This window comes from Nipponia nippon, unplaced genomic scaffold, assembly GCF_047370975.1.
Source record: "Nipponia nippon isolate SJK-2023a ecotype South Korea unplaced genomic scaffold, ASM4737097v1 scaffold_1, whole genome shotgun sequence".
Taxonomy (NCBI): domain Eukaryota; kingdom Metazoa; phylum Chordata; class Aves; order Pelecaniformes; family Threskiornithidae; genus Nipponia; species Nipponia nippon.
Genome location: NW_028262290.1, coordinates 538495 through 563146, shown reverse-complemented (window position 1 = coordinate 563146; position 24652 = coordinate 538495). Strand labels below are relative to the sequence as shown.

Sequence of the window (24652 nt, the reverse complement as noted above, 5' to 3'; positions counted from 1 at the left end):
TGGGTGTGTTTGTGCAAGGGGTGTGGGTGTGCAAGGGGGGAGTGTATGCAACAGGGGTGTGGGTGTGCAAGGGGGCTGTGCTGCGGGGCTGGGGTGTGCGTGCAAGGGGGACAGAAGGGTCTCCGAGATGGGGGCGTGCAAGGCAGGGTGGGTGTGCAAGGGGCAGTGCAGGGGGAGTGGGTGTACAAAGGGGTGAGGGTGGGTGTGCAAGGGCCTGTGCGGTGGTTGGGGGTGTGCAAGGGGGCGGGTGTGTAAGGCAGCTGTGCAATGGGGCCGTACAGTGAGAGTGGGTGTGCAAGGGGGTCGTGCAACAGGGGCAGGTGTGCAAGAAGGTGCAAGGGGGCTGTGCGATGGGAGCGGGTTTGGGTGTGCAAGGAAGGTGGGTGTGCAAGGTGGGGTGCAAGGGGGCCGTGCAGCAGGGTCGGGTGTGCAAGGGGGCTGTGCGATGGGAGAGGGTTTGGGTGTGCAAGGGGGGTGCAAGGGGGCCGTTAAATGGGGGCGGGTGTGCAAGGGGCGGTGCAGTGGGAGTGGGTTTGGGCGTGCAAGGGGGCTGGGCAGAGGGGCGGGTGTGCAAGGGGGGTGTGAGGGGGCCGTGGAGCAGGGGTGGGTGTGCAAGGGGGCTGTGCGACGGGAGCGGGTCTGGGTGTGCAAGGGGGGTGTGAGGGGGCTGTGGAGCGGGGCGGGTGTGCAAGGGGGCCGTGCAATGGGAGCGGGTCTGGGTGTGCAAGGGGGGTGCAAGGGGGCCGTGCAGCAGGGGTGAGTGTGCAAGGGGGCCGTGCGACGGGGTGGGCGTGCAAGAGGCCACCTAACGGGGGGGTAGGTGTGCAAGGGGGGGGCACGAGGGAAGTGGAGCTGCGTGTGCAAGGAGGTGGCTGTGCCACCCCTGCGCCGCGCAGGCACGAGGAAGCGGCACGGCACACAGCGCGGCACACGGCACGGCGGACGGACGGCACGGCACGCGGCGCGGCACACGGCATGGCGGACGTATGGCACAGCACGGCGCGGCGGATGGACGGCACGGCACACAGCGTGGCAGATGGATGGCACGGCAAGCGGTGCAACGGCTGGCACGGCACGCGGCGCGGCGGACGGATGGCACAGCACACGGCGCGGCGCGGCACGCCTTTATTGGCATGGGGCCGGTGCCGCGCCCCAGCCGCCCGGTCCCCGTCAGCGCTGCGGCGGCGGCCGGCGCGGCTCAGTCCCCCAGCAGCGCGGTGACCTCCCGCAGCCGCTCCCGCACCACCCGGTCCAGCACGGCGTGGAGGGCGCGGCAGGCCTGCCCGGCCGCCTCCAGCGCCGCCTCCAGCCGCTCCTGGTGCAGGCGGGCGCTGAGCTGCAGCAGGGCGATCTGCCCCGACGCCGGCAGCAGCGCCAGCACCAGCCGCGGGCCGCCGGCCGCCTCCTCGGGCGAGCTGAGGTCGGCCAGCGGCGTGTCCTCGGCCAGGCCGGCCGAGCTGGCGCAGACGTAGTCCCGCATGGGGATGCCGGCGTCCATCACCGCCAGCGTGGCCGCGTTGACGCAGGCGCAGTAGTTGCCGCCGTCGGCTTGCAGGATCTGGGGGAGCGGCGGGTCGGGTCAGGCGGGGGCTGCGCCGGGACCCTCCCCACGTGTCCCCCCCCCCCCCCGCCGCGTCCGTGCGTCTGTCCCGTCCCCCCGCCCCGCGTCACCTGGACGTAGATGTCGATCTGGGAGCGGGGGTAGAGGCGGGTGAGGATGGCGGCCTCGAAGGTCTGCTTGAGGTGCAGGGCCAGCTCGCCCGCCTGCCGGTCGCCGTGGGGCCGCCGCCGCCGCTCGCCGGTGCTGAAAGTGGCCATGCTGTACTGGCAGTTCACCAGCGCCCGGTCCGGCAGCGCCTTGCTGCGGGAGCCGCGCATCTGCGGGGGGAGAGAACGGATTGGGGACGGGGGGGCACCGGGAACGGGGACCCCGGAGTCCAGGGTGGGCGGCAGAGGTGGGGGCCACCCCGCCTGGGGGAAGGGGGGCGCCCAGGGGGGAGCAGAGGGGCCAAGGAGGGGACAGAGGGAGAACGGGGGGGAATGGGGGGAACGGAGGGGCCAAAGGGGGATGGAGGGGAGGGGACTGGGGGTAATGGAGGGGATCAAGGGGAGCAGAGGGGCCAAGGGGGGAAAAGAGGGGCCAAGGGGGGGACCAGGAGGGAGAACAGAGGGGAATGGGGGGAACAGAGGGGGCCAAGGGGGGAATGGAGGGGACCAGGGGGGCCAAAGGGGGAGCAGGGGGGCCAAAGGGGGGAACGGAGGGAGAACAGAGGGGCCAAAGGGGGGGAAAAGAGGGGCCAAAGGGGGAATGGAGGGGACCGGGGGGTGGAGCGGAGGGGACTGGGGGTAATGGAGGGGATCAGGGGGAGCAGAGGGGCCAAGGGGAGACGAGGGGGGCCAGAGGGGGGGACTGGGAGGGAGAACAGAGGGGAATGGGGGGACCGGAGGGGCCAAGGGGGGAATGGAGGGGACCAGGGGGAGCAGAGGGGACCAGGGGGGCCAAAGGGGGAGCAGAGGGGCCAAGGGGGACACCAGGAGGGGGAACGAGGGGAAGGGAGGGACCAAGGGGGGAATGGAGGGGACCAGGGGGAGCGGAGGGGACCGGGGGGAATGGAGGGGGCTGGGGGGGAGCAGAAGGGGCGCCGGGGAGGGAAAAGGGGGGAGCGGAGGGGAACGGGGAGAACGGAGGGGAACGGAGGGGCCAAGGGGGGAATGGAGGGGGCCGGGGGGAGCGGAGGGGACCGGGAGGGAACCGAGGGGCCGGGGGGGAATGGAGGGGGCCGGGGGGGGAGCAGAAGGGACCGGGGGGACCGGAGGGGCCTGGGGGAGCGGTGGGGGCGGAGGGGGCCCCGGGGGAGGCCCGCGGGGGAGCGGAGGGGGCCGGGGGATCGGAAGGCCCGGTGGGGGAGCGGAGGGCCTAGGCCCGGTGCCCGGTGCCCCTCACCTCGTGGGGGCCGTAAACCACGGCCAACGCCTTGGTGTTGCCCTGCTCGATGTAGGCCGAGCCGTCGGCCTGCGCGAAGACGCCCATGCGGGCACGGACCTTGCGGAGCTCGGCGGGCCGGCGCCCGTCCGCCCGGTACCCCTCGTCCGACAGCAGCTCCGGCGCCGCCATCTTACCCGCGCCGGGAGGGGGGGGCGAGGACTACGGCTCCCGGCATGCCCCGCGCGGGCCGCGCCGGCGCACGGGGGCCACGCCCCCTTCGGCCGAGGCCACGCCCCGCTGAGACAACGCCCCCCTCCAAGGCCACGCCCCCGCGGGGCCGGTGCTCGGCGCTGCCCGGGCGGGAACCGAGCGCACCGCACCGACCCGCACCGACCCGCACCGGCCCGCACCGACCCGCACCGACCCGCACCGGCCCCTCCGGTCCGGTCCCGTCCCGCCATGGCGGCGGTATCGGGTCCCGGTGGGTTCCAGTTCGCCATCGACCGCGGCGGTACCTTCACCGACGTCTTCGCTCGCTGCCCCGGTGGCCGCGTCCGCGTCCTCAAGTTGCTCTCCGAGGATCCGGGCTACGGAGATGCCCCCACCGAGGGCATCCGTCGCGTCCTGCAGGAGGTGTGGCCGCCGAGACCCCCGGGACCCCGCCGGCACCCCCGGGACACCTCCGGGAGCCCCCCGGGACACCCCCGAGACCCCCTGAGACCCCCGGGACACTCCCGGGACACCCCCGAGACCCCCCGGGACCCCCTGAGACCCCCGGGACACCCCCGGGACCCCCCATTGAGACCCCCGGGACACCTCCGGGAGCCCCCCGAGACCCCCGGGACCCCTCCCAAGACACCCCGGGACCCCCGGGACACACCTGGGACCCCCCGGGACCCCTCTGAGACCCCCGAGACCCCCCCCGAAACCCCCCTGAAACCCCCGGGACACCCCCTGGGACACCCCCGAGACCCCCCCCCCCAGACTCTCCCAGGGACTCACACCCGGGCCCCTCCCCACGACCCCCCGAGGTCTCCTCCTGGGACACCCCCCTGTACCCTCCCCCGTCCCCCCCACTGGCACCTCCCCAGGACCCCCCAGGACCCCCCCGAGACCCCCGGGCCCCAGGTCCCCCGGCCAGCCCCGTCCCTGGCCTGGGGGGGCTGTGGCAGCCTGGTCCCGGCCGGACCCCCGCCTGCCCTGTGCCGGAGGGGCCACGCACCGAGGGTCCGTGGTGGAGCCGCGGGGCTGAGGCCCGCGGTGCCGGCAGGAGAGCGGGGTGGCGGTGCCGCGGGATCAGCCCCTGGACGCCTCCGGCATCGAGTGGATCCGCATGGGCACCACGGTGGCCACCAACGCGCTGCTGGAGCGCCGGGGCGAGCGCCTGGCCCTGCTGGTCACCCGCGGCTTCCGCGACCTCCTCCACATCGGCAGCCAAGCCCGGCCCCGCATCTTTGACCTGGTGAGGCCCGGCACGGCGGCACCGGCGTGGGGTTGGGGTGGCGTGGCCCTGTGGCCCCCACAGTGTCCAGCGTTGGGGTGGCACGTCCCTGCGTGACCCACATCGTCCGGGGCCGGGGTGCCACATCCCCCTGCCCCACGCCATCCCAGCTCGGGACAGCCCACCCCCGTCACCCACGCCGCCTGGAACCGGGCTGGCACGTCCCCGTGACCGGCACCGTCCAGGCTGGGGACAACGTGTCCCCACACGACCCACGCTGTCCGGGCTGAGGCTGGCACGTCCCCGTCCAACGCACGCTGTTCGGGCTCGGTGTGACGCGTCCCCGCGTGACCCGCGCCGTCCCGGCGCGGTGGGGCCTGGCGTGTCCTCTGCCCGGCACGGACGTCCTTGGCGGTGGCGGGAAGTCCCCGGATCCCGGTGCCGCGTCCCGTGAGTGCCGTTGGGCTCCCGCCACGGCCCCGCGCCAGCCCCGGCCCCGCGCCAATGCCCGCGCGCCGCCCCGGCCGGCTGGGAGCCAGCGGCAGCTCCGGCAGCGCGGCGAGGCCGGCGCGTCCCCGAGCCAGTGGCGGGGGCTGCCCCACCGCGGAGGGGAGTCCCGCGGTGGCCCCCGGGTGACGTCCCCGTCCCCCCGCACAGGAGGTGGCGGTGCCGGAGGTGCTGTACGAGGAGGTGATCGAGGTGGACGAGCGGCTGATCCCGCACCAGCCCGGCTGCCGCCTCCCGGGGAAGGAGACCCTCCCGCTGATTGAAGGTGGGGACCGCCGCCATGGGGGGGGCCGGGGCCGGTGGGGACGCCCCCCTCCGTGACCCCCTGGGACACCCGGCTCTCCCCAGGCTCCACGGGGGCGTCCCTGCTGGTGCAGCGGCCGCTGGAGCTGTCGGCGCTGCGGCGGGAGCTGGAGGGGGTGCTGGCCCGCGGCATCCGCAGCCTGGCCGTGCTGCTGCTCCACTCCTATGCGTGAGTCCCGGGGGGGACCTGGGGGAACGGGGGAGGTCGCAGCCGGAGCCCCGTGCCCGACGCCGTCCCCGCTCTCCCCGGCAGCTGGCCCGGCCACGAGGAGCAGGTCGGGGCGCTGGCACGGGAGCTGGGCTTCCGGCACGTTTCCCTCTCCTCGGCGGTGGCGGGCATGGTGCGGGCGGTGCCGCGCGGCTACACGGCCTGCGCCGACGCCTACCTCACTCCCTGCATCCACCGCTACCTGGAGAGCTTCCGTGCCGGCTTCGCCCACCAGCTGCGGGTGAGTGGGGCCGCTGGGACCCCTCAGCAGGCACCCATCCCACTGGGACCCCACGGCAGCACCCGTCCCACCGGGACTCCCTGGCTGGTGCTGGTCCCACTGGGACCCCCCTGGCAACACTCATTCTACCAGGAACCCCCTGTGGGCACCCATCCTGCCCGGCCTCCCCAGCAGCACCGATCTCACTGGGACCCCTCCATGGGCACCCATCCCACCGGGACCCCATGAGCGCCTGTCCCAGCAGGACCCCCTCACCACCACCCATCCCACTGCAACCCCCCTGTGAGCACGCATCCCACCGGGACCCCCAGTGGGTGCCCGTCCCAGCCAGAACCCCCAGCAGCGCCTGTACCACCGGGACCGCCCCATGGGCACCCATCCCACTGGGGCCACCCCGCCAGCACCCGTCCCACCGGGACCTCCCACGGGCACCCATCCCACCGGGACCCACCATGGGCACCCATCCCACTAGGACACCCCGTGGCTGCACGTCCCAGCAAGACCCCTGCGGCAGCGCCTGTCCCACCGGGACCCCCCCATGGGCACCCATCCCACTGGGACCCCCCCAGCAGCACCCATCCCACCGGGACCCCCCCATGGGCACCCATCCCACCGGGACCTCCCATGGGCACCCATCCCACCGGGACCCACCAGGGGCACCCATTCCACTAGGACCCCCCATGGGCACCCATCCCACTGGGACCCCCCAAGCAGCGCCTGTCCCACCGGGACACCCCCCAGCAGCACCCATCCCACCGGGACCCCCCCATGGGCACCCATCCCACCGGGACCCCCCGTGGGCGCCCGTCCCAGCGCCCTGCCGCCCGCAGGAGGTGCCGGTGCTGTTCATGCGCTCGGACGGGGGGCTCACCCCCATGCAGCACTTCAGCGGGGCCCGCGCCATCCTCTCAGGCCCGGCCGGCGGCGTGGTGGGCTACGCCGTGACCACCTACCGCCGCGAGGACGGGCAGCCCGTCATCGGCTTCGATATGGGAGGTGAGCAGGGCTGGGGGGGCCGGGGTGGGGGTCCCGCCGGGTGGGTGCTGAGCCGTGCTCCCCAGGCACCTCGACGGACGTCAGCCGCTACGCCGGCGAGTACGAGCACGTCTTCGAGGCCAGCACCGCCGGCGTCAGCATCCAGGCACCGCAGCTTGACATCAACACTGTGGCGGCCGGCGGCGGCTCCCGGCTCTTCTTCAGGTGGGTGGGGGTGCCCTGGGTGGGGGCTCCGGGCACCCGTGGGTGCCCCGGGCAGGACGTGCCGAGGCTCGGTGGAGCCTGGGTCTGGCTCGGCTGCGGCACAGCGGCATGGCGAGCGTGGCCGGGACCCTCCTGCTCCCGCCGGCGTCTCCCCTCCAGGTCCGGGCTCTTCGTGGTCGGCCCCGAGTCGGCGGGCGCCCACCCCGGCCCAGCCTGCTACCGTAAGGGTGAGTGGCCACAGTGCCGGCGGTTGCGGCACCGCGGTGCCGCGCTCACTGTCCCCATCCCGGCACAGGGGGTCCGCTGACCGTCACCGACGCCAACCTCTGCCTGGGCCGCCTGCTCCCTGATTACTTCCCCCGCATCTTCGGGCCGGGCGAGGACCAGCCGCTGTGCCGGGAGGCGGCAGCGCGGGCATTCCAGGAGCTGGCCGCCCGCATCAACGCCTTCATGGCCGACACCGCCGCCGGCGCCCACTGCCCGCTCTCGGTGGAGGAGGTGGCCATGGGCTTCGTGCGGGTGGCCAACGAGGCCATGTGCCGGCCCATCCGTGCCCTGACGCAGGTGGAGTGGCCGCGGGGGGGAGCGGGGGGGGCCGCGGGCACTCGGCGCCGGTGTCACACCCCGGTGTCCCCCCCGGCAGGCACGGGGCCACGACACCGCCCGCCACGTGCTGGCCTGTTTCGGGGGCGCGGGGGGCCAGCACGCCTGCGCCATCGCCCGCGCCCTGGGCATGAGCAGGGTCTTCATCCACAAGTAGGTGCATCGGGGTTGGGGGGGCTCCATGGGGACCCCCCTCTCCTGGTGCCGCCGGATGGTGGGGCTGGGGGGCCCTGGGGGGTGCCCTGCGTCCCCCGGGCAGTGTCAGGGTGTTCCTGGCCCCTAGGTTGATGGTGTGGGGTTGGGGGACTCTGGTTGCCCCCGAGGCAAATTTGTTGAGTTTGGGGGTGCCCCAGCTCCCAGGTGGATGCATTTGGGGGTGCCCAGGTCCCCAGGAGGATGCATGCGGTTTGGGGGTGCCCCTGGGTGTGGGGTTTGGGGTGCCCCAGCCCCCCAAGCGGATGATTGGGTTTAGGGGTGCCCCGGTCCCCAGGAGGATGCATGGGGTTTGGGGGTGTCCCGGCCCCTCAGTTGGATGCATTTGGGGGTGCCCCGGTCTCCAAGGGATGTGTTGAGTTTCAGGGGGCCCTGGCCCCCCAGGTGGTTTCATTGGGTTCAGGGGTGCCCCAATCCTCAGGAGGATGCTCTGGGTCTGGGGGTGCCCGTGGGTGCTGGGTCTGGGGGTACCCTGGTCCCTGGGGGACGGTCAGGGTCTGGGGGTCCCCGGGAGGATGCACTGGGTCTGGGGGTGCCCGCGGGTGCTGGGTCTGGGGGTGCCCACGGGCGCGGCAGCGGCGCGGGTGGGCATTGCGCAGGTACAGCGGGATCCTGTCGGCGTATGGGCTGGCGCTGGCGGACGTGGTGCACGAGGCCCAGGCCCCCTGCGCCCTGCGCTACGAGCCGGCCGCCTTCCCCTGGCTGGATGGGCGCATCGCCGCGCTAGAGCGGGAGTGCCGGGACGCACTGCGGGCGCAGGGCTTCACTGGGTGAGCTGCCGGGGGTCCCGGTGGGGGACGGATGGACGGACGGGGACACCGCGCCGCCGCTGTCCCCCTGCTGACGGGGCCGCCCCACAGGGAGCAGATCCGCACGGAGGCTTTCCTGCACCTGCGCTACGAGGGCACCGACTGTGCCCTCATGTGCTCGGCCAAGGGCCACCCGCCCACCCCACGCTCCTGCCGTGCCGGAGACTTCCATGCCGCCTTCACCAGCCGGTCTGTCCCGGCACCGCGATCCCCTGTCCCAGCACTGTGATTCTCATCTTGGAACTGGGATCCCCATCCCGGCACTGTGATCTCTGTCCTGGAGCCGCAATCCCTGTCCTGGCACCACGATCCCCATCCCAGCACCATGGTCCCCATCCCAGTGCCATGATCCCCATCCTGGCACCACAATCCCTGTCCCACCACCATGATCCCCATCCCATTGCCACGATCCCCATCCTGGCACCATGATCCTCATCCTGGTGCCGTGATTCCCCATCCCGGCACCACAATTCCCTGTCCCGGCACCGTGATCCCCATCCTGGAACTGCAATCCCCATCCCAGCACCATGATCCCCATACTGGCACCATGATCCCCATCCTGGTGCTGCGATCCCCTGTCCCAGTGCTCTGATCCCCCTCACGGAACCGTGATCCCTGTCCTGGTGCCACGATCCCTGTCCTGGCACTGTGATCCCCATCCCGGCACCATGATCCCAATCCCAGCACCAGGATCCCTGTCCTGGCACTGCTGTGCCATGCCAGGGGTAGCCGGGGGTCTCCCAGTGCCCCCTGGCCACAGCTGGTGCCTGCTCCTGCCCCACAGGTACCTGGTGGAGTTTGGCTTCACCATCCCTGACCGCGCCATGGTGGTGGACGATGTGCGGGTGCGCGGCACGGGCAGCAGCGGCATCAGCTGCGAGACCCCCCTGGCCCCCAGCGGGAAACCGGCCCGTGTGGAGACGGTGAGGGCAGGGGGTCCCAGGGGTCCTGGGGGGTCCCGGAGGGGCGTGGGGACAGGGGGTGACCCGGCGTGGGGCTGGGGGCTTGGGCTGGGTCCTGCAGGTGACGCGGTGCTACTTCGAGGAGGGGTATCTGGAGACACCAGTGTTCCTGCTGGAGGAGCTGGCCTGCGACCACACCGTCCCCGGCCCTGCCATCATCATTGACAAGAACAGGTAGGGACCCCGGGGGGACGGCAGGGACCCTGGGGGGCTGGTGGGACCCCGGAGAGCCAGCGGGGACCCCGGGAAGCCGGTGGGAACCCCACAAAGCCAGCAGGGACCCCGGGAAGCTGTTAGGGACCCCGGGGAGCTGGTGGGACCCTGGGGAGCCAGTGGGGATCCCGGGAAGCCAGTGGGGATCCCATGAAGCCAGCAGGAACCCCGGGAAGCTGGTGGGACCCTGGGGAGCCAGTGGGGACCCTGGGGAGAAGGTAGGACCCCAGGGAGCTGTTAGGGACCCCAGGGAGCTGATGAGGACCCTGGGGAGCCAGTGGGGATCCCGGGAAGCCAGCAGGGACGCCGGGAAGCTGGCTGGACCCCAGGGAGCCGGTGGGACCCTGGAGAGGTGGCAGGGACCCCGGGGAGCCGGTGGGGACCCTGGGAGCCCCGCGCCCCTCCAGCTCCCGGTGCGGCCGCCTGCCTCCCCCAGCACCATCGTGGTGGAGCCAGGCTGCACCGCCAACCTCACCCGCTTCGGCGACGTCTGCATTGCCGTCGGCTCGGGGCCCCCGTGCCCCGTCGGCCCCCAGCTTGACGCCGTCCAGCTCTCCATCTTCTCCCACCGCTTCATGAGCATCGCAGGTGGGGGGGCTGCGCCCCAGCTGTGCCTGGGGCAGGGGGGTCCCGGGAGACCCCAGGAGCCGGGAGGAGGGGGGATCTGTGGGGCAGGGGGGTTTGGTGTGGGGTGGGAGCCCCCTCCTGAGGGTCTGCCGCGTCCCCCCGCAGAGCAGATGGGCCGGATCCTGCAGCGGACGGCCATCTCCACCAACATCAAGGAGCGGCTGGATTTCTCCTGCGCGCTCTTCGGGCCGGATGGGGGGCTGGTGTCCAACGCCCCCCACATCCCCGTCCACCTGGGCGCCATGCAGGAGACCGTCCAGTTCCAGGTAGGAGCGTCCCCCCGCCGGGACCCCCCCGGGACCCCCCAGGGACCCGCTCAGCCCTTCCCACTGCCGCTGCAGATCCGCAACCTCGGCGCCGACCTGCGGGAGGGGGACGTCATCCTGAGCAACCACCCCTGCGCGGGGGGCAGCCACCTGCCCGACCTCACCGTCATCACCCCCGTGAGTGCGGGCCGGGGGCGCGGGACCCCCCCCGGGGCACCCCGGGGTGTGGGACCCCCACCCCAGGACGCCGGCTCAGCGCTGGGCTCTCCCCAGGTCTTCTGGCCAGGTGTCCCCAAGCCCGTCTTCTTCGTGGCCAGCCGTGGGCACCACGCGGACATCGGGGGCATCACCCCCGGCTCCATGCCCCCGCACTCCAAGGCGCTGCGGGAGGAGGGGGCCGTCTTCGTCTCCTTCAAGCTGGTGAAGGACGGCGTCTTCCAGGAGGAGGGTGGGTCTGCGCTGGGGTGGCGGGATGCGGTGGGGACGGTGGGGATGTGGTGGGGACGGTGGGGATGGTGTGGACAGTGGGGGGACGATGGGGACACAGTGGGGACGGTGGGGATGCAGCGGGGATGGTGGGGACAGTGGGGACAGAGTGGGGACAATGGGGACACAGTGGGGATGGTGGGGATGTGGTGGGGATGTGGTGGGGATGGTGGGGGGACGGTGGGGATAGCAGGGACGGTGGGGATAGCAGGGATGGCGGGGATGCAGCGGGGATGGTGGGGACGGTGGGGACAGAGTGGGGATGATGGGGACACAGTGGGGATGGTGTGGATGTGGTGGGGATGTCGGGGATGTGGTGGGGATGGTGGGGACAGTGGAGATGGTGGGGACAAGGTGGGGATGGTGGGGACGTGGTGGGGGTAGTGGGGATGGTGGCGACAAGGTGGGGATGGTGGGGATGCGGTGGGGATGTCAGGGATATGGTGGGGATGATGGGGCCACAGTGGGGATGGTGGGAATGTGGTGAGGACAGTGGGAACATGGGGGGGGATGGCAGGGATGTGGTGGGGATGGTGGGGACACAGTGGGGATGGCAGGGACGGTGGGGACATGGTGGGGATGGCAGGGATGTGGTGGGGATGGTGGGGACACAGTGGGGATGGCAGGGACGGTGGGGACGTGGTGGGGACAACAGGGATGTGGTGGTGGGGACACGGTGGGGATGGCAGGGACATGGTGGGGACAGCGGGGATGGCGTGGGGACGGTGGGGACGTGGTGGGGACGCGGTGGGGACGCGGTGGGGATGTGGGGACAGCGGGGATGTGGTGGGGATGGCGGGGACGTGGTGGGGACGTGGTGGGGACGTGGTGGGGATGCAGCAGGGACGGCGGGGACATGGTGGGGACGCAGTGGGGATGGCAGGGATGCGGTGGGGACGGGCGCCCTCCACCCCACCACCCCTCACTCGTCCCCTGCAGCGGTGACGGAGGCCCTGATGGCACCAGGCCACGTCCCGGGCTGCAGCGGGACCCGGAACCTGCAGGACAACCTGTCGGACCTGCGGGCCCAGGTGGCCGCCAACCAGAAGGGGATCCAGCTGGTTGCTGAGCTCATCCGCCTCCACGGCCTCCCGGTGGTCCAGGCGTACATGGCCCACATCCAGGTGGGACCCGCCGCCCCCCCGGGCCCCCGGGGCCCCCCGGCCCCGCTGTGACGCCCGCCATCCCCAGGCCAACGCCGAGGTGGCCGTGCGGGAGATGCTGAAGGGTTTCGCCGCGCGCTGGGGCACGGCGGTGGAGGCTGAGGACCGCATGGACGACGGCTCGCCCATCCGGCTGCGGGTGCAGGTGGACCCCCAGGAGGTGAGCGGGCAGCCCCGGGATGTGGGAGATCCACCCAGCCCTGGGATCCCCCCTGCCCCAGGATGCGGGAGATCCCCCCTGGCCCCAGGATCCCCCCTGGCTCCGGGATGCTGTTGATCCCCCCAGCCCTGGGATCCCCCCTGGCTCCAGGATCCCCCCAGCCCTGGGATGCAGGAGATCCCCCCTGGCTCCAGGATCCCCCCTGCCCTGAGATGCAGGAGATCCCCTTGGCCCTGGGATGCAGGAGATCCCCCTGGCTCCAGGATCCCCCCAGCCCTGGGATGCAGGAGATCCCCCTGGCTCCAGGATCCCCCCTGCCCTGAGATGCAGGAGATCCCCTTGGCCCTGGGATGCAGGAGATCCCCCCTGGCTCCAGGATCCCCCCTGCCCTGAGATGCAGGAGATCCCCTTGGCCCTGGGATGCAGGAGATCCCCCCTGGCTCCAGGATCCCCCCTGCCCTGAGATGCAGGAGATCCCCTTGGCCCTGGGATGCCCCTGCCTCCAGGATGCTGGAGATCCCCCCCAGCCCCAGGATCCTGGAGATCCCCTTGGCCCCAGGATCCTGGAGATCCCCCTGGCCCTGGGATCCCCCCTGGCCCCGGGATGCTGGCGATCCCCCCCGAGCTGGGGTTTGGGGGAGCCCCCCAGCTGGGGGAACGCGGGGCCACCCCTCGTCCCCGCCGTCCCTGCAGGGCAGCGCCGTCTTTGACTTCTCGGGCTCGGGGCCGGAGGTGTACGGGAACTGCAACGCCCCCCGCGCCATCACCCTTTCCGCCCTCATCTACTGCCTGCGCTGCATGGTGGGCCAGGACATCCCCCTCAACCAGGTGGGCGCGGGACCCCCAGGGCTGCAGGTCCCCTGGGCTGTGAGACCCCTAGGTTGTGGGACCCCTGGGCTGTGAGACCCCCCAGGCTACGGGACCCCCGGCTGCAGGACCCCCGGGCGGCAGGACCCCCAGCTGTGGGACCCCTGGGCTGTGGGACCCCCGGGTTGTGGGACCCCCGGGCTGCAGGATCACTGGTCTGTGGGACCCCTGCATTGTGGGACCCCCCAGCTGCAGGAGCCCTGGTCTGTGGGACCCCGAGGGCTGCAGGATCACTGGTCTGTGGGACCCCCCGGCTGTGGGACCCCCTGCACTGTGGGAGCCCCTGGCTGCAGGACCTCCTGGCTGTGGAACCCCTGGGCTGTGGGACCCCCGGTCGGTGGGACCCCCCGGCTGTGGGACCCCCTGGCTGTGGGACCCCTGGGCTCTGGGACCCCTGGGCTGTGGGACCCCCGGGCTGTGGGACCCCCAGGCTGTGGGACCCCTGGGCTGTGGGACCTCTGGGCTGTGGGACCCCCCGGCTGTGGGACCCCCTGGCTGTGGGACCCCTGGGCTCTGGGACCCCTGGGCTGTGGGACCCCCGGGCTGTGGGACCCCCCGGCTGTGGGACCCCTTGGCTGTGGGACCTCTGGGCTGTGGGACCCCCCGGTCGGTGGGACCCCCTGGCTGTGGGACCCCTGGGCTCTGGGACCCCTGGGCTGTGGGACCCCCGGGCTGTGGGACCCCCCGGCTGTGGGACCCCTTGGCTGTGGGACCCCCCGGCTGTGGGACCCCCTGGCTGTGGGACCCCCTGGCTGTGGGACCCCTGGGCTCTGGGACCCCTGGGCTGTGGGACCCCCGGGCTGTGGGACCCCCAGGCTGTGGGACCCCCCTGCGCCCCCTCACCTGGCGGGGGGAGCTGCCAGCCCAGTGCTGGCCCCGGGGGGCAAGGGGTTATGGGGCAGGGACCCCCATCCCCTGGGGTGGGGGGGGTCCCGGGCCCCTGTTCCCCTGGCGTGGGGGTCCTGGGGAGCAGAGGGGTGTGGGGTGGATGCGTGCGGGGCCGACGGGCCGCCTGCCTCCCAGGGCTGCCTGGCCCCCGTGCGGGTGGTCATCCCCAAGGGCTCCATCCTGGACCCCTCGCCCGAGGCCGCCGTGGTGGGGGGCAACGTCCTGACCTCCCAGCGGGTGGTGGACGTCATCTTCAGGGCCTTCGGCGTCTGCGCCGCCTCCCAGGTAGGGACCAGGGTGATGGGGGGTCCTGGGGTGCCGGGGGTCGCGGGGGTCTGGGGTGCCGGCATTCCAGGGGTCGGGGGTCCCGGGGGTCAAGGGTCCCAGGGGTCTGGTGTCCCACAGTGCCAGGGGTTCTGGGGTTAGGGCTCCTGGGGGGCCTGGGGTCCCAGGGGTCCGGGGTCTTGGGAGCCAGGAGTCCCGGGGTGCCAGGGGTCCTGGGATTTGGAGGTCCTGGGGGTTGCAGGTCCCAGGGGTCCTGGGGGTCGGGGGTCTGGGGTGCTGACATTCCAGGGGTTGGGGGTCCAGGGGGGTCAGGGGTCCCAGGGGTCTGGGGTCCCAGGATGCTGGTGGTCCTGGGGGTTGGGGATCCCAGAGGTTTGGGGTCTTGGGGGTTGGGGGTCCCGGGGTGCCAGAGGGCCTGAGAGTTGGGGGTCCCAGGGGTCTGGGGTGCTGGGGGTCTTGGGGGGTCAGGTGTCCAAGGTGATGGGGGTCCCCGGGTGCCGAGGGTCCTGGGGATCCCAGGTGCTGGGGGTCCTGGGGGGTCGGGGGTCCTGGGGGCTGGGGGTCCCGGGGGTCAGGAGTCCCAGGGTGCCAGGGATCCGGGATGCTGGAGGTCCTGGGGGTTAGGGGTCCCAGGGGTCTGGGGTGCCGGGGGTCCCGGGGGTTGGACGCGATGGCTGGGGGTGTGGGGTCCCCCCGCTGCCCCCTGCCCTCCCCTCTGCCCTCAGGGCTGCATGAACAACGTCACCTTCGGGAATGAGCGGGTGGGCTACTACGAGACGGTGGCGGGGGGCGCGGGGGCCGGCCCGCGCTGGCACGGCCGCAGCGGGGTCCACACCCACATGACCAACACCCGCATCACCGACCCCGAGATCCTGGAGCAGCGGTGGGTGCTGGGGCCCGCGGGGAGCGCGGGGGGCTGCCGGGGGCCCACCGGGACTGACCCTGTCCCCCCCCAGGTACCCTGTGGTCCTGCAGCGCTTCGAGCTGCGGCGGGGCTCAGGGGGCGCGGGGCGCTGCCGGGGGGGCGACGGGGTGATCCGGGAGCTGCTCTTCCGCGAGGACATGGTGCTGTCGGTGCTGAGCGAGCGCCGCGCCATCCGTCCCTATGGCCTTCAAGGTGAGCGGGGACCCCCACGGCCCCCCGCGGACCCCTGCAGCCCCCCATTGCCCCCTGACCCCCCTCTGCTGCTTAGGGGGCAGCCCCGGCGCCCCGGGGCTCAACCTGCTGCTGCGCCGTGACGGCCGAACCATCAGCCTGGGTGCCAAGACCTCGGTGCCGGTGGAGCCGGGGGTAAGCACCGCACTGGACCCCCCCCCCCACGTCTCCCAGCACCCCGGCACCCCCTGATCCCCATCTTCTCCCCGCCGCAGGACGTCTTCCGCCTGCAGACCCCCGGCGGGGGCGGCTTCGGCTGCCCCGGGGATGTGGGGGACCCTAAGGAGGCCGCGGAGCCGCCGGCGTCCCGGAGCTTCGCTGAGCGCGGGAGCCTCTTTGAGTACCGGCGGGCGCAGGAGGCCGTCTGAGGGTCCCTGCCCCCCAGGCTGGCGGCCGTGGGGCAGCCCCGGCCCCGGCTCCGCACACCCTGTGGGGCAGCCCCCGCCCTAGGTACGCACACCCCGTGGGGCAGCCCCCCGTTCCTAGATACACACAGTCTATAGGGCAGCCCCCCAACTCCCAGTACGCACAGTCCAAGGGGAAGCCCCCCACCCCAGCTATGCACGCTCCCCACGGCGCTGCCCACGGGCTCCCACGCTTCTGCCTCACCGACCCCAGACCCACACCCGGGGCTCGGCCCCTCCATCCAGGGGGTGCGGGGTGGGGGTCCCCCCCGCCCCGCACCCCCCGGCTAGAGGGGCTGAGCCCCAGGCGTGGGGGGGTCTCCCCCCAGCTCGGTGCCTTCCAATAAACAAGCCTTCGGGCCCTTCCCGCATGGCCATGTGCGCGGCGGGGGCGTGCTGGGGGTCCCTGCCAGGCAGCCCCCAGCCTGGAGGTCCCCAGGGAGCACAGGCCAGGAGTCCTTGGGGAATGGCCCTAGGGAATGGTCCCCGAGGGTCCCCACGGAGTGGTCCCCATGGAGCAGTCCCCAAGGATCCCCATGGAGCGGTCCCCAAAGGATGCCCATGGAGTGATCCCTAGGGTCCCCATGAAGTTGTTCCCAAGGGATCCTCATGGAGCAGTTGCCAAGAAGTGGTCCCCAGGTCCCATGCAGCACCCAGCACCTGTGCAGCATGCAGCGCCCTGTGCAGCACCCAGCGCCCTGCTCAGCACCCAGTGCCCCAGGTGGCCGGGGGACTCTGGGATGGGGTGGGGGTGCATGCCGTGCCCTCGGGGCTGCGGGATGGGGCTGGGGTCCCGTCCCTGCATGGGCCCAGGAGGGAGTGGGGGGATGCAGGGGGGCTCCGGACCGAGCGGTCGCCCCCGCCGCTGCTGAAGGGCCCCGCCGAGGGCAGCCCGGGGTGGGGGGCACCGGGGGACCCTCCTGCCCCCCAGCCCCACTGAGCCCCCGGGAGCTCTGCCCCACACGCCTGGGCTGGCTCCTCTGCACCCCGCCGCAGCGGGGACCCCCAACCCGCTCGGGGGGCCCGGCCGCCCCCTCGCTCCCTGCCCTGGCAATGGGGGGCAGCCCCCCACGTGCTGTGGGGCCGGCACCGGCGGAGAACCACCCGCTGCGCTCAAGGCCTTTATTTCACTCCGGTTGCTAAAAACCGCGGCTGGCGCCAGCCCTGCCAGGCCACTGCCAGACCGCTGCCAGACCGCTGCCAGACCACTGCCCGGCTGCTCCCCACCGCAGCACCCGGGGGCTGCAGCAGCGGGTGCAGCACACGCTGTGGCAGCCCCACGGGATGCCGGCACGTGATGGTGCAGCCGAGACACGTGCCAGCATCCGCCTCGCGCGCTGGCAGGCCCGGACCCCCAGGCTATGCCGGTGCCGGCTGCAGTGCCGGCGGATGTGCCGGGCGGGTGGCCGCTGCCTGTGCGCCAACAGTTCAGAGGGGCGCAGGGCCCACGTCGAGCCGCAGGGCCACAGGCAGGTGGTCGGAGCGGGTGGCCAGCTGGGTGATGAAGGAGACCCCCGCCACCTCCTGCCAGGGGAGAGGAGGCGTCAGGGCAGGGGACGCGGTGGGGCACAGGCACCCCCAGCTCTGCCGCGCCGGCACTCACCGTCCGCAGTGGCAAGGCCCCGTGGTGCTGGCGGTAGAGGATGTAATCCACGCGCCGGCCCTGCCAGGGCCCAGGGGCTGCCGGGTCGGGCTGCCCGTTAGAGAGGATCGGGCCCGCCAGGTATTGCTGCCGCCCCGCCGTCTGCGAGAGGGTCCTGTGGAGCGGGGACGCGGTGGCACGGGGACGCAGTGGCACGGGGACGTGGTGGCACGGGGACGTGGTGGCATGGGGATACAGTGGCACGGGGACATGGTGGCATGGGGACATGGTGGCATGGACAAACGGTGACATGGGGACATGGTGGCATGGACAAACAGTGGCATGGGGACACGGTGGCATGGAGACATGGGGACGCGGTAGCACAGGGACATGGTGGCATGGGGATACAGTGGCACAGGGGACCCAGTGGCACGGGAATGCAGTGGCATGGGGACCCTGTGGCACGGGGACATGGTGACAAGGGGACACTGTGGCATAGGGACACAATGACATGGGGAGGTGGTGGCATGGGAACGCAGTGGCACAGGGGACCTAGTGGCATGGGGACATGGTGGCATGCGGACACGGTGGCATGGGGACCCAGTGGCAGGGGGACATGGCAGCATGGGGACACAGTGGCACGGGGATGCGGTGGCATGGGGATGTGGTGGCATGGGGACACAGTGGCAGAGGGGACCCAGTGGCACGTGGACATGGCGGCACGAGGACATGGCAGCATGAGGACATGGTGGCATGGGGACACAGTGGCACAAGAACATGGTGGCATGGGGATGAGGTGGCACAGGAATGTAGTGACATGGGGACATGGTGGCATGGGGGCACGGTGGCACAACAAAATGGTGGCATGGGGATGCGGTGGCACAGGGACGCAGTGACACGGGGACACGGTGGCACAGGGATGGAGGAACCCCGCCGCCGGCATCACCCCCACTCTGGGACAGGGCGCTTTGGCTGGGGCATCCCCCATCCCCCACCCCAGGGCTGGGGGGGCCCCTTCCGCTGTCCCCCCCTGTCCCCCTGCCACGTCCCCACCCCTGTCACCTCTTCAGCTTCTCCGGGGTGGACACGGGCTCCTCATAGATCTTCAGGTAGTTGAGCAGGGTGCCTGCGGACGGGGACGGGGACAGGCAGGACTGTGAGCGGGGTCCCTGCCGCGTCCCCCCTCCGTGTCCCCCTCCCTTGGGGCTGGGGACGCCGCATGGGGACAAGGGTGGGGGAGGGCAGGTCCCACCTATGGCCCAGGGCGCGTCCTGCCCGGGCGCCTGGCGGCAGGGGTCCCGGTACACCTCGAAGAGCTGGTGCCTCTGGTTGAGCTCATCGCCTGCGGGGAGGGGGACACATCTCCTCCATCATCCCCCTCCAACCAGACCTCCCTGTCCCCCCAAACCGCCTGTGTGTCCCCCGAGCCCCCTCGTCCCCCCCGACCTCGGGAGCAGTTGTCGAAGTTGAGGTCCCCGCAGAGGACGTCGAAGGCCACCACATCTCCGCGCTGCTCCTGCGCGTCCCGGAAGAGCTGCAGCCAGTGCAGCCCCAGCGTCAGCTGCGCATCCCGGATGGCGGCGTCGGCTGCCGGGGGGGACACATGGCATCACTGCCTGCCCCGGCACCGCTGGGACCCCCCCTCGGCAGCGGCGGGTGGGAGCGGGGCCCCCCTCACCTGCGGGCGCCTGCAGGTGGGTGCAGCCGATGTAGCCCACGACCCGCTGCCCCTGCGCCGAGCCCAGCAGCACCTGGGGGGACGCAGCACCCTCAGCGGGGAAATCCGGCAGGAGCAGGCAGCACCCTGCCTGTTGCCCGCGGCGCGGGCCGTCTGGCTCACCTGGACGGCGAGCAGCCCCTTGGCGGCCAGCGCGTCCTCACGGGCGCCGTTGGGGAAGCTGTGGTAGCGTGCGGCCAGCAGCGGGTAGCGGCTGGCCAGCAGGAGCCCGCTGTTGAGCAGCTTCAGCCCGCCGCCCCGCAGCCCGCGGGCGCCCACCTCGGAGACGACGTGCGGGAAGGTGCCACCCAGCCGCCGGCGCAGGCAGGCGGTGGCACCCGCCTCGAAGACCTCCTGCAGGCAGATGAAGTCGGCGTCCGCCGGGAAATGCTCGGACAACACTGCCGGCTCCGGCTCCACCGCCTCCACCGGCATCTCTACCGTCACGCTGCCGGGAGGCTGCCGCGGGGTGCAAAGGGTCCCGCCGTAGCTGTTGGTCTCGCCGTGCTGTGGCTCAATCAGGCCGGCCCGGGTGCCGGGGTGGTCCGGTGGTGCCGGGGCAAGGTGGCGGGCGATGTAGGCACCACGCTGTGGTGTCTGCCCCAGGTTGCTGAACTTGGCCAGGCCACTGGGCAGCAAGCAGAGGTTGGCACTGACAAAGGTGAAGGTCCGGCGCTGCCGCAGGTCCCACGGCTCCGCCTGTGCCGTGCCTGCCATGTACTGGTAGGCAAAGGGCCGCCGCACCGCCTGCACTGGCAGCCACAGCAGCAGCCCCAGTGCGGTCAGGGGCAGCGAGAGCAGCAGCAGCGTGGCGTATGCCAGCCCAGCCAGCGCCTGCCCGGCACAGCCGCAGCACCGCCCGCACCGTCTCCGCCGCTGCTGCCTCCGCTCCGCTGTCGTGGGCTGCAGGTCGAGGAGGCGGTTGGCGGCCCAGAAGCTGGGGGTGAGCATCCCCCAGGCCAGGCAGTCCAAGGCCGCCAGCGCCCGGTTGGGGAAGGGGGACTCCCGCAGCAGCATGGCGGGGGGGTGCCACGGCGCCGGGGGGCCGGGCAGGGGGTTGAGGGCGAGCGCGGCGTCCCCCTGCTCCTGCCCGGGGGCTCCGGTGCAGCTGGCACGACCTGCCGGAGAGAAACCCCGGGTCAGCGGTGGCAGGGACGGTGTGGCCAGGAGCGGGACCCCAGGCTCCGTCCCGGCTGCCGCAGCCGAGCGGCCACCGTGGGAGCTTCCTGCAGCCGGGACCGTCCCACGCATCCCTGGACTCTGCCGGGAGCAGGGTGAAAGCAGCTGCAGGGTGAGGGGCGGGGGATGGCACGGCTGAAGCGGGGCTGCCAGCCCCCCTCCATGTCCCCATGGGGTCCCCAGGACCCCCAAAGCCGCCTCAGGCAGGTACAGCCCAGGGGCCACCCTGGAGCCGGGGCCCTGCGCAGCACCCGGTGGCATCTCCCCCCGTGCTGCCGGTCCCTTCGGGGGGCCCCGGCACCAGCCACCCTCGCCCCCTGCACCGGCTCCCGTCCCCTTCCATGCCCCTGCCGCTGCTCCCCCCCGGGACCACCCCGCAGCTGCCCCCTCACCTGCCCGTCGGGCTCGGGGGGGCCAGGGGCCGCCGTCCCCCGCACCGCCCTCCCCGGGAGCCCCGCCGGCGCGGCATGCGACTGAGCCGTGGCGAGGCGAGCCCCAGCGTGGCCAGGACTGGCCAGCCTGGCCTGACAGGTTTCCCTGCGCTTCCGTGCCCTGCAGCCGCGCCAGGGGCCGGGAACCGGCTCCTCGGCCGGACACCTCACGCTGCCTGCCTCACGCTTCCTCCTGTGCCTTACCTGGGGCCCGGTGACTGCTGCCTGACTCCTGCCTGACTCCTGCCTGGCTCTGCAGCCCCACACCGTCAGGCAGCCCGGCCCTCCTGCCCTTCCCTGCCCGCTCCCAGCATGGGATCGTGCTGGTGACTGGGGACACTGGGGTCACTGGGGATGCTGGGGTCACTGGGGACACTGGGGTCACTGGGGATGCTGGGGTCACTGGGGTCACTGAGGATGCTGCGGTCACTGGGGTCACTGGGGATGCTGGGTTCACTGGGGTCAGTGGGGATTGTGGGGTCACTGAGGACACTGGGGTCACTGGGAACACTGGGGTCACTGGGGTCACTGAGGTCACTGGGATCACTGGGGTCACTGGGGACACTGGGGTCATTAGGGATGCTGGGGTCACTGGGGATTGTGGGGTCACTGAGGACACTGGGGTCACTGGGGACACTGGGGTCACTGGGGATGCTGGGGTCACTGGGGTCACTGAGGATGCTGGGGTCACTGGGAATGCTGGGGATGCTGGGGTCACTGGGATCACTGGGGATTGTGGGGTCACTGAGGACACTGGGGTTGCTGGGGATGCTGGGTTCACTGGGGTCACGGGATGGTGGGGACACAGGTCACTGGGGACACGGGGGTCACTGGGGATGCTGGCATGGTGGGGCCTTGGGGTGCCCTCATCTAGGGGTCCCGCGCTCCCCCTGGCTGTGCGGCTGCCCCACACTCGCCCACGGGACCAGTGGTCTTGGCTGTGGCTGCTCCAGCTCCATCCCATCCCGCGGTGCCGGCCGCGGCACAGGGAGCTGCTTGGGGCCAGGCTGGCCGGTGGCGTCCCCAGCCCGGCAGTGGGGCCTCAGGTCCGTGCCCTCTCCCGCCATGGGGGTCCCCCGGGCAGGACCCCCGGGGGTTCCCCCACTCCAGGGCACGGCTGTGGGGCAGGGCGCCCACCTCACCAGCCCCAGCTGGGCACCTGGCTCTGCTCTGCGGGGGGAGCCCGGCACATCCCTCCGCCCCACGGCACGTGCGGCAGGGAGTGACTCAGACCAGGTCCCGGCACTTCCCGGTGGCTCGGGCATCCTCAACTCCCACGGGAAGGTAATTTGCTGTCACGGGAGCGTGAGTGTGCAGGGCCTGGCTGGGAGTGACACCACCTGCACCGCGGCACCGGGGCTGTGCTGGGGTCCCCGCACCCCCCAGCCCTCACCCGGAGGGGTCGGTGCAGGCAGCTGCCCTATGCATCGACCCGGCGGTGCTGGCAGGGCCAGCGGGCTCTGTCCTGGTAGCAGGGGCAGCAAGCACTGCCCCGCGGTGCGGGCAGCGAGCAGCAGGCAGCATGGGCGTTGCTCTTGCAGGCTGATGGGGGCATCGTGCCCGTGGTGCCGGCAGCAGCATTGTACCTGCGGTGCTGGCAGGAGCAACGGGCAATGCCCCGTGGCGCTGGCAGCAGCAACAGGCATTGTCCCGTGGCGCTGGCAGCTTTGCCCCGGCACATGGGGCCCTGAGCGCCGTGTTTGCCCAGCAGCCAGCTCCGGAGGGTTCAGCGGCCAAGCCCTCCCTGCTGCTGGGTGCTGCCCGTGCTGCGCTGCCCGGCAGCTCCGTCCCAGCCCTGCCTTCGGTAGCAGCCTTCAGTGGCCGGAGGGTAAGCGGCACCGTGCCCCGGTGCTGTCGGCACTGCTCCCTTCCCCGAGGGCCAGGTAGTCCCTGAACTGCCTGTGCCGGCTCCCTGCCTCTGCCGGCTCCCTGCCTCTGCCGGCTCCCTGCCCGTGCCACCCCGCCACCACCGCCTGTGCCGCTCCCCGGGGCCCCGCCACATCCTGCGTCCCCGGGCTCCCCCTGCTCACCTCCACGCCCCATGGCGCTGGGGGCCATCGCCAACGGCACCGATGCCTCCGCCTCTTCGGAGGGGCTGGCACCGTTGCCACTGCCGTCAGCTCGCAGCCACCGTCCGCTTGGGGCCACCGCTTGCTCGGCAACACCGCGGGCTCGGCACGTTGCTGCCAGCTCGGCACACTGCTGCCGGCACCGGGAGCTCAACAGGTCACAAACATCCGCTCACCGCTGGCCCGGGCCGGGCTCTAATCAGCCGTGGCCCCAGCCGTGCCCGGTTGCCATCCGCCCCAGGCCAGCCGGCTGGCCGCATTCCTGCCACAGGTGCGTGGCAAACACCGCCTGCCGCTACTGGCCCCGGCAGCCCCCGGCTCCCACCTCCGTGCCGGACCGTGCCACCAGCTGCGTGCCGGGGCGACGTGGGCCGGAGAGAGTGCAGGCAGGGGTCGGGCAGTGGCGGCGGGCAGGGGTCAGGCAGCGGCGGCGGGCAGGGGAGCTGGCGGCCGCCGAGCTGCTGGCGCTGCACCTTGCCCGGCTGGTGAACACCCACAACTGGTTGTCCCAGGGCTGTAACCCCTTGTCTGCCGTGTCCTGCCGGCGCGGCCTGCGGGCACGCCGGGAGCCTGCCGAACCGGGCAGGAGGCCGCGAGGATGAGGAGGGAAAAGTCAAGCGAGGAAGAGCCCCGGAGGGGTTGCAGCCGCCTCCGCCGGCTCCTCGGGGCTGAGCCACCCTGCCTGAACCCGCCATGGCACTGCCGGCATGGCGGGGGGGGCAGACCCCGGCGGGGTTGGGGGTGCCCAGACCCCACAGCCCCCCCCTCAGCCTGAGCCCCCCCCTCTGCTCGGGGAGCCTTCACCCACGCCGTCATCCCAGCCGCTGCCATCACCCTCTGGCTGTGCCGGGGCAGGGGGCCCTGGGGGCTGCCCCCTGCTCTCCTTCCCCTGGCACCATCCCCAGCATATCCCACCCCAGGGAAGGCAAACGCCCTGGCCCCAGCTCCACCACGGCGGTGGTGCCGGCTGCGCGGGGCCGTACCCGGTGGGGCAGGAGCAGCCGCGGCCCCTCCGGCATGGCGGTTGGACACCAGCTGGCCTGCACCCGTGGGACCGACCCCCGCCCCGTCCCCTCGCCTCGCACAGACCCCAGCATGGGGGTCCGCTCCACCCCCCATCACCTACCCGGCTGCTGCTGCGTGCCCGCGGCCGAAGGGCACCGGCTCTGCCAGCCCGGCACGGCCCGGCACGGCGGGGTAGGTGGTTTCCCTCCGCGGCGGGTTGGCCCCGAGTTGCTCCATTTCCTGCTGCCGCTTCCCCTTCCCGCTGCCGGCAGCGAGCGAGCGGCCCCACGGCCGCGGGCAGGAGGGGGTTCCCCACCTCCGCACCCCCCCGAGGCAGAAGTCACTCTTTAGCTCGAAAAAGGTCCAACGACCTCAGCTGTGAACTTTCGCCTGGATCCGCTGACCGCATGCAGGGCTCCTACTTCGCTAAATTATTAGCTAAATGAAAAAAGGCCCTGAAGCCGGTGCGAGCCAGGAAGATAAGGCGGTCGAAACCCTCGGCAGAAGCTGCGGCCGCTCACGATAAGAGGAGGAACGTCCTGCCTCGAGATGGGGAAAGGATCCGATAAGGAACGAGAAGAGCCCATGCCCAAATATCGCTGCCGGACCGAACCGTCGCCCGAGGGGAGGGGGACCTGGGCTGCGAGGGGGTCACTGCCCCGGGCATGCTTTGCTCGGGGTCCCTCTCCGGAGGCACCCGGCTCGAGCTGCTCCGCGCCGCTGCACCGCTCGATAAATCCC

At 72.4% G+C, this 24652-nt stretch overlaps 3 protein-coding genes across 7 annotated transcripts; 1 reads left to right on the top strand and 2 right to left on the bottom strand.

The window, feature by feature from the left end:
- Positions 1-1111: 1111 nt before the first annotated feature.
- Positions 1112-3157, bottom strand: EXOSC4 (exosome component 4). The gene is made up of 3 exons (XM_087731206.1): positions 2945-3157; positions 1672-1878; positions 1112-1558 (listed from the first exon to the last, which is right to left on the bottom strand). Exons 1-3 carry the CDS (start codon positions 3113-3115, stop codon positions 1199-1201), a joined length of 738 nt encoding a protein of 245 aa, XP_087587332.1. The 5' UTR covers positions 3116-3157; the 3' UTR covers positions 1112-1198.
- Positions 3158-3252: 95 nt separating this feature from the next.
- On the top strand, positions 3253-16027 carry OPLAH (5-oxoprolinase, ATP-hydrolysing). 4 transcript variants are annotated; one of them, XM_087730057.1, is made up of 27 exons: positions 3253-3559; positions 4197-4388; positions 5025-5139; positions 5223-5346; positions 5431-5626; positions 6457-6622; positions 6688-6707; positions 6762-6826; positions 6986-7053; positions 7122-7390; positions 7470-7582; positions 8242-8412; positions 8503-8640; positions 9236-9374; positions 9475-9587; positions 10063-10214; positions 10359-10519; positions 10595-10696; positions 10793-10967; positions 11945-12129; positions 12197-12328; positions 13022-13156; positions 14219-14368; positions 15094-15251; positions 15325-15485; positions 15562-15659; positions 15740-16027. In XM_087730057.1, exons 1-27 carry the CDS (start codon positions 3386-3388, stop codon positions 15890-15892), a joined length of 3825 nt encoding a protein of 1274 aa, XP_087586183.1. In that variant the 5' UTR covers positions 3253-3385; the 3' UTR covers positions 15893-16027. The 4 variants fall into 4 exon arrangements, 3 of the variants coding, with proteins under 3 accessions (XP_087586183.1, XP_087586240.1, XP_087586303.1); XM_087730114.1 differs by having other exon boundaries at positions 6688-6826; XR_015698559.1 differs by lacking the exons at positions 14219-14368; positions 15094-15251 and having other exon boundaries at positions 6688-6826; positions 15740-15877.
- Positions 16028-17036: 1009 nt separating this feature from the next.
- Positions 17037-24004, bottom strand: LOC104018236 (sphingomyelin phosphodiesterase 5). 2 transcript variants are annotated; one of them, XM_087729746.1, is made up of 8 exons: positions 22868-24004; positions 19351-20345; positions 19189-19261; positions 18957-19097; positions 18763-18852; positions 18573-18636; positions 17532-17685; positions 17037-17452 (listed from the first exon to the last, which is right to left on the bottom strand). In XM_087729746.1, exons 1-8 carry the CDS (start codon positions 22893-22895, stop codon positions 17357-17359), a joined length of 1641 nt encoding a protein of 546 aa, XP_087585872.1. In that variant the 5' UTR covers positions 22896-24004; the 3' UTR covers positions 17037-17356. The 2 variants fall into 2 exon arrangements, 1 of the variants encoding a protein (XP_087585872.1); XR_015698508.1 differs by lacking the exons at positions 17037-17452; positions 17532-17685; positions 18573-18636; positions 19189-19261; positions 22868-24004 and having other exon boundaries at positions 19351-20793.
- Positions 24005-24652: the final 648 nt, after the last annotated feature.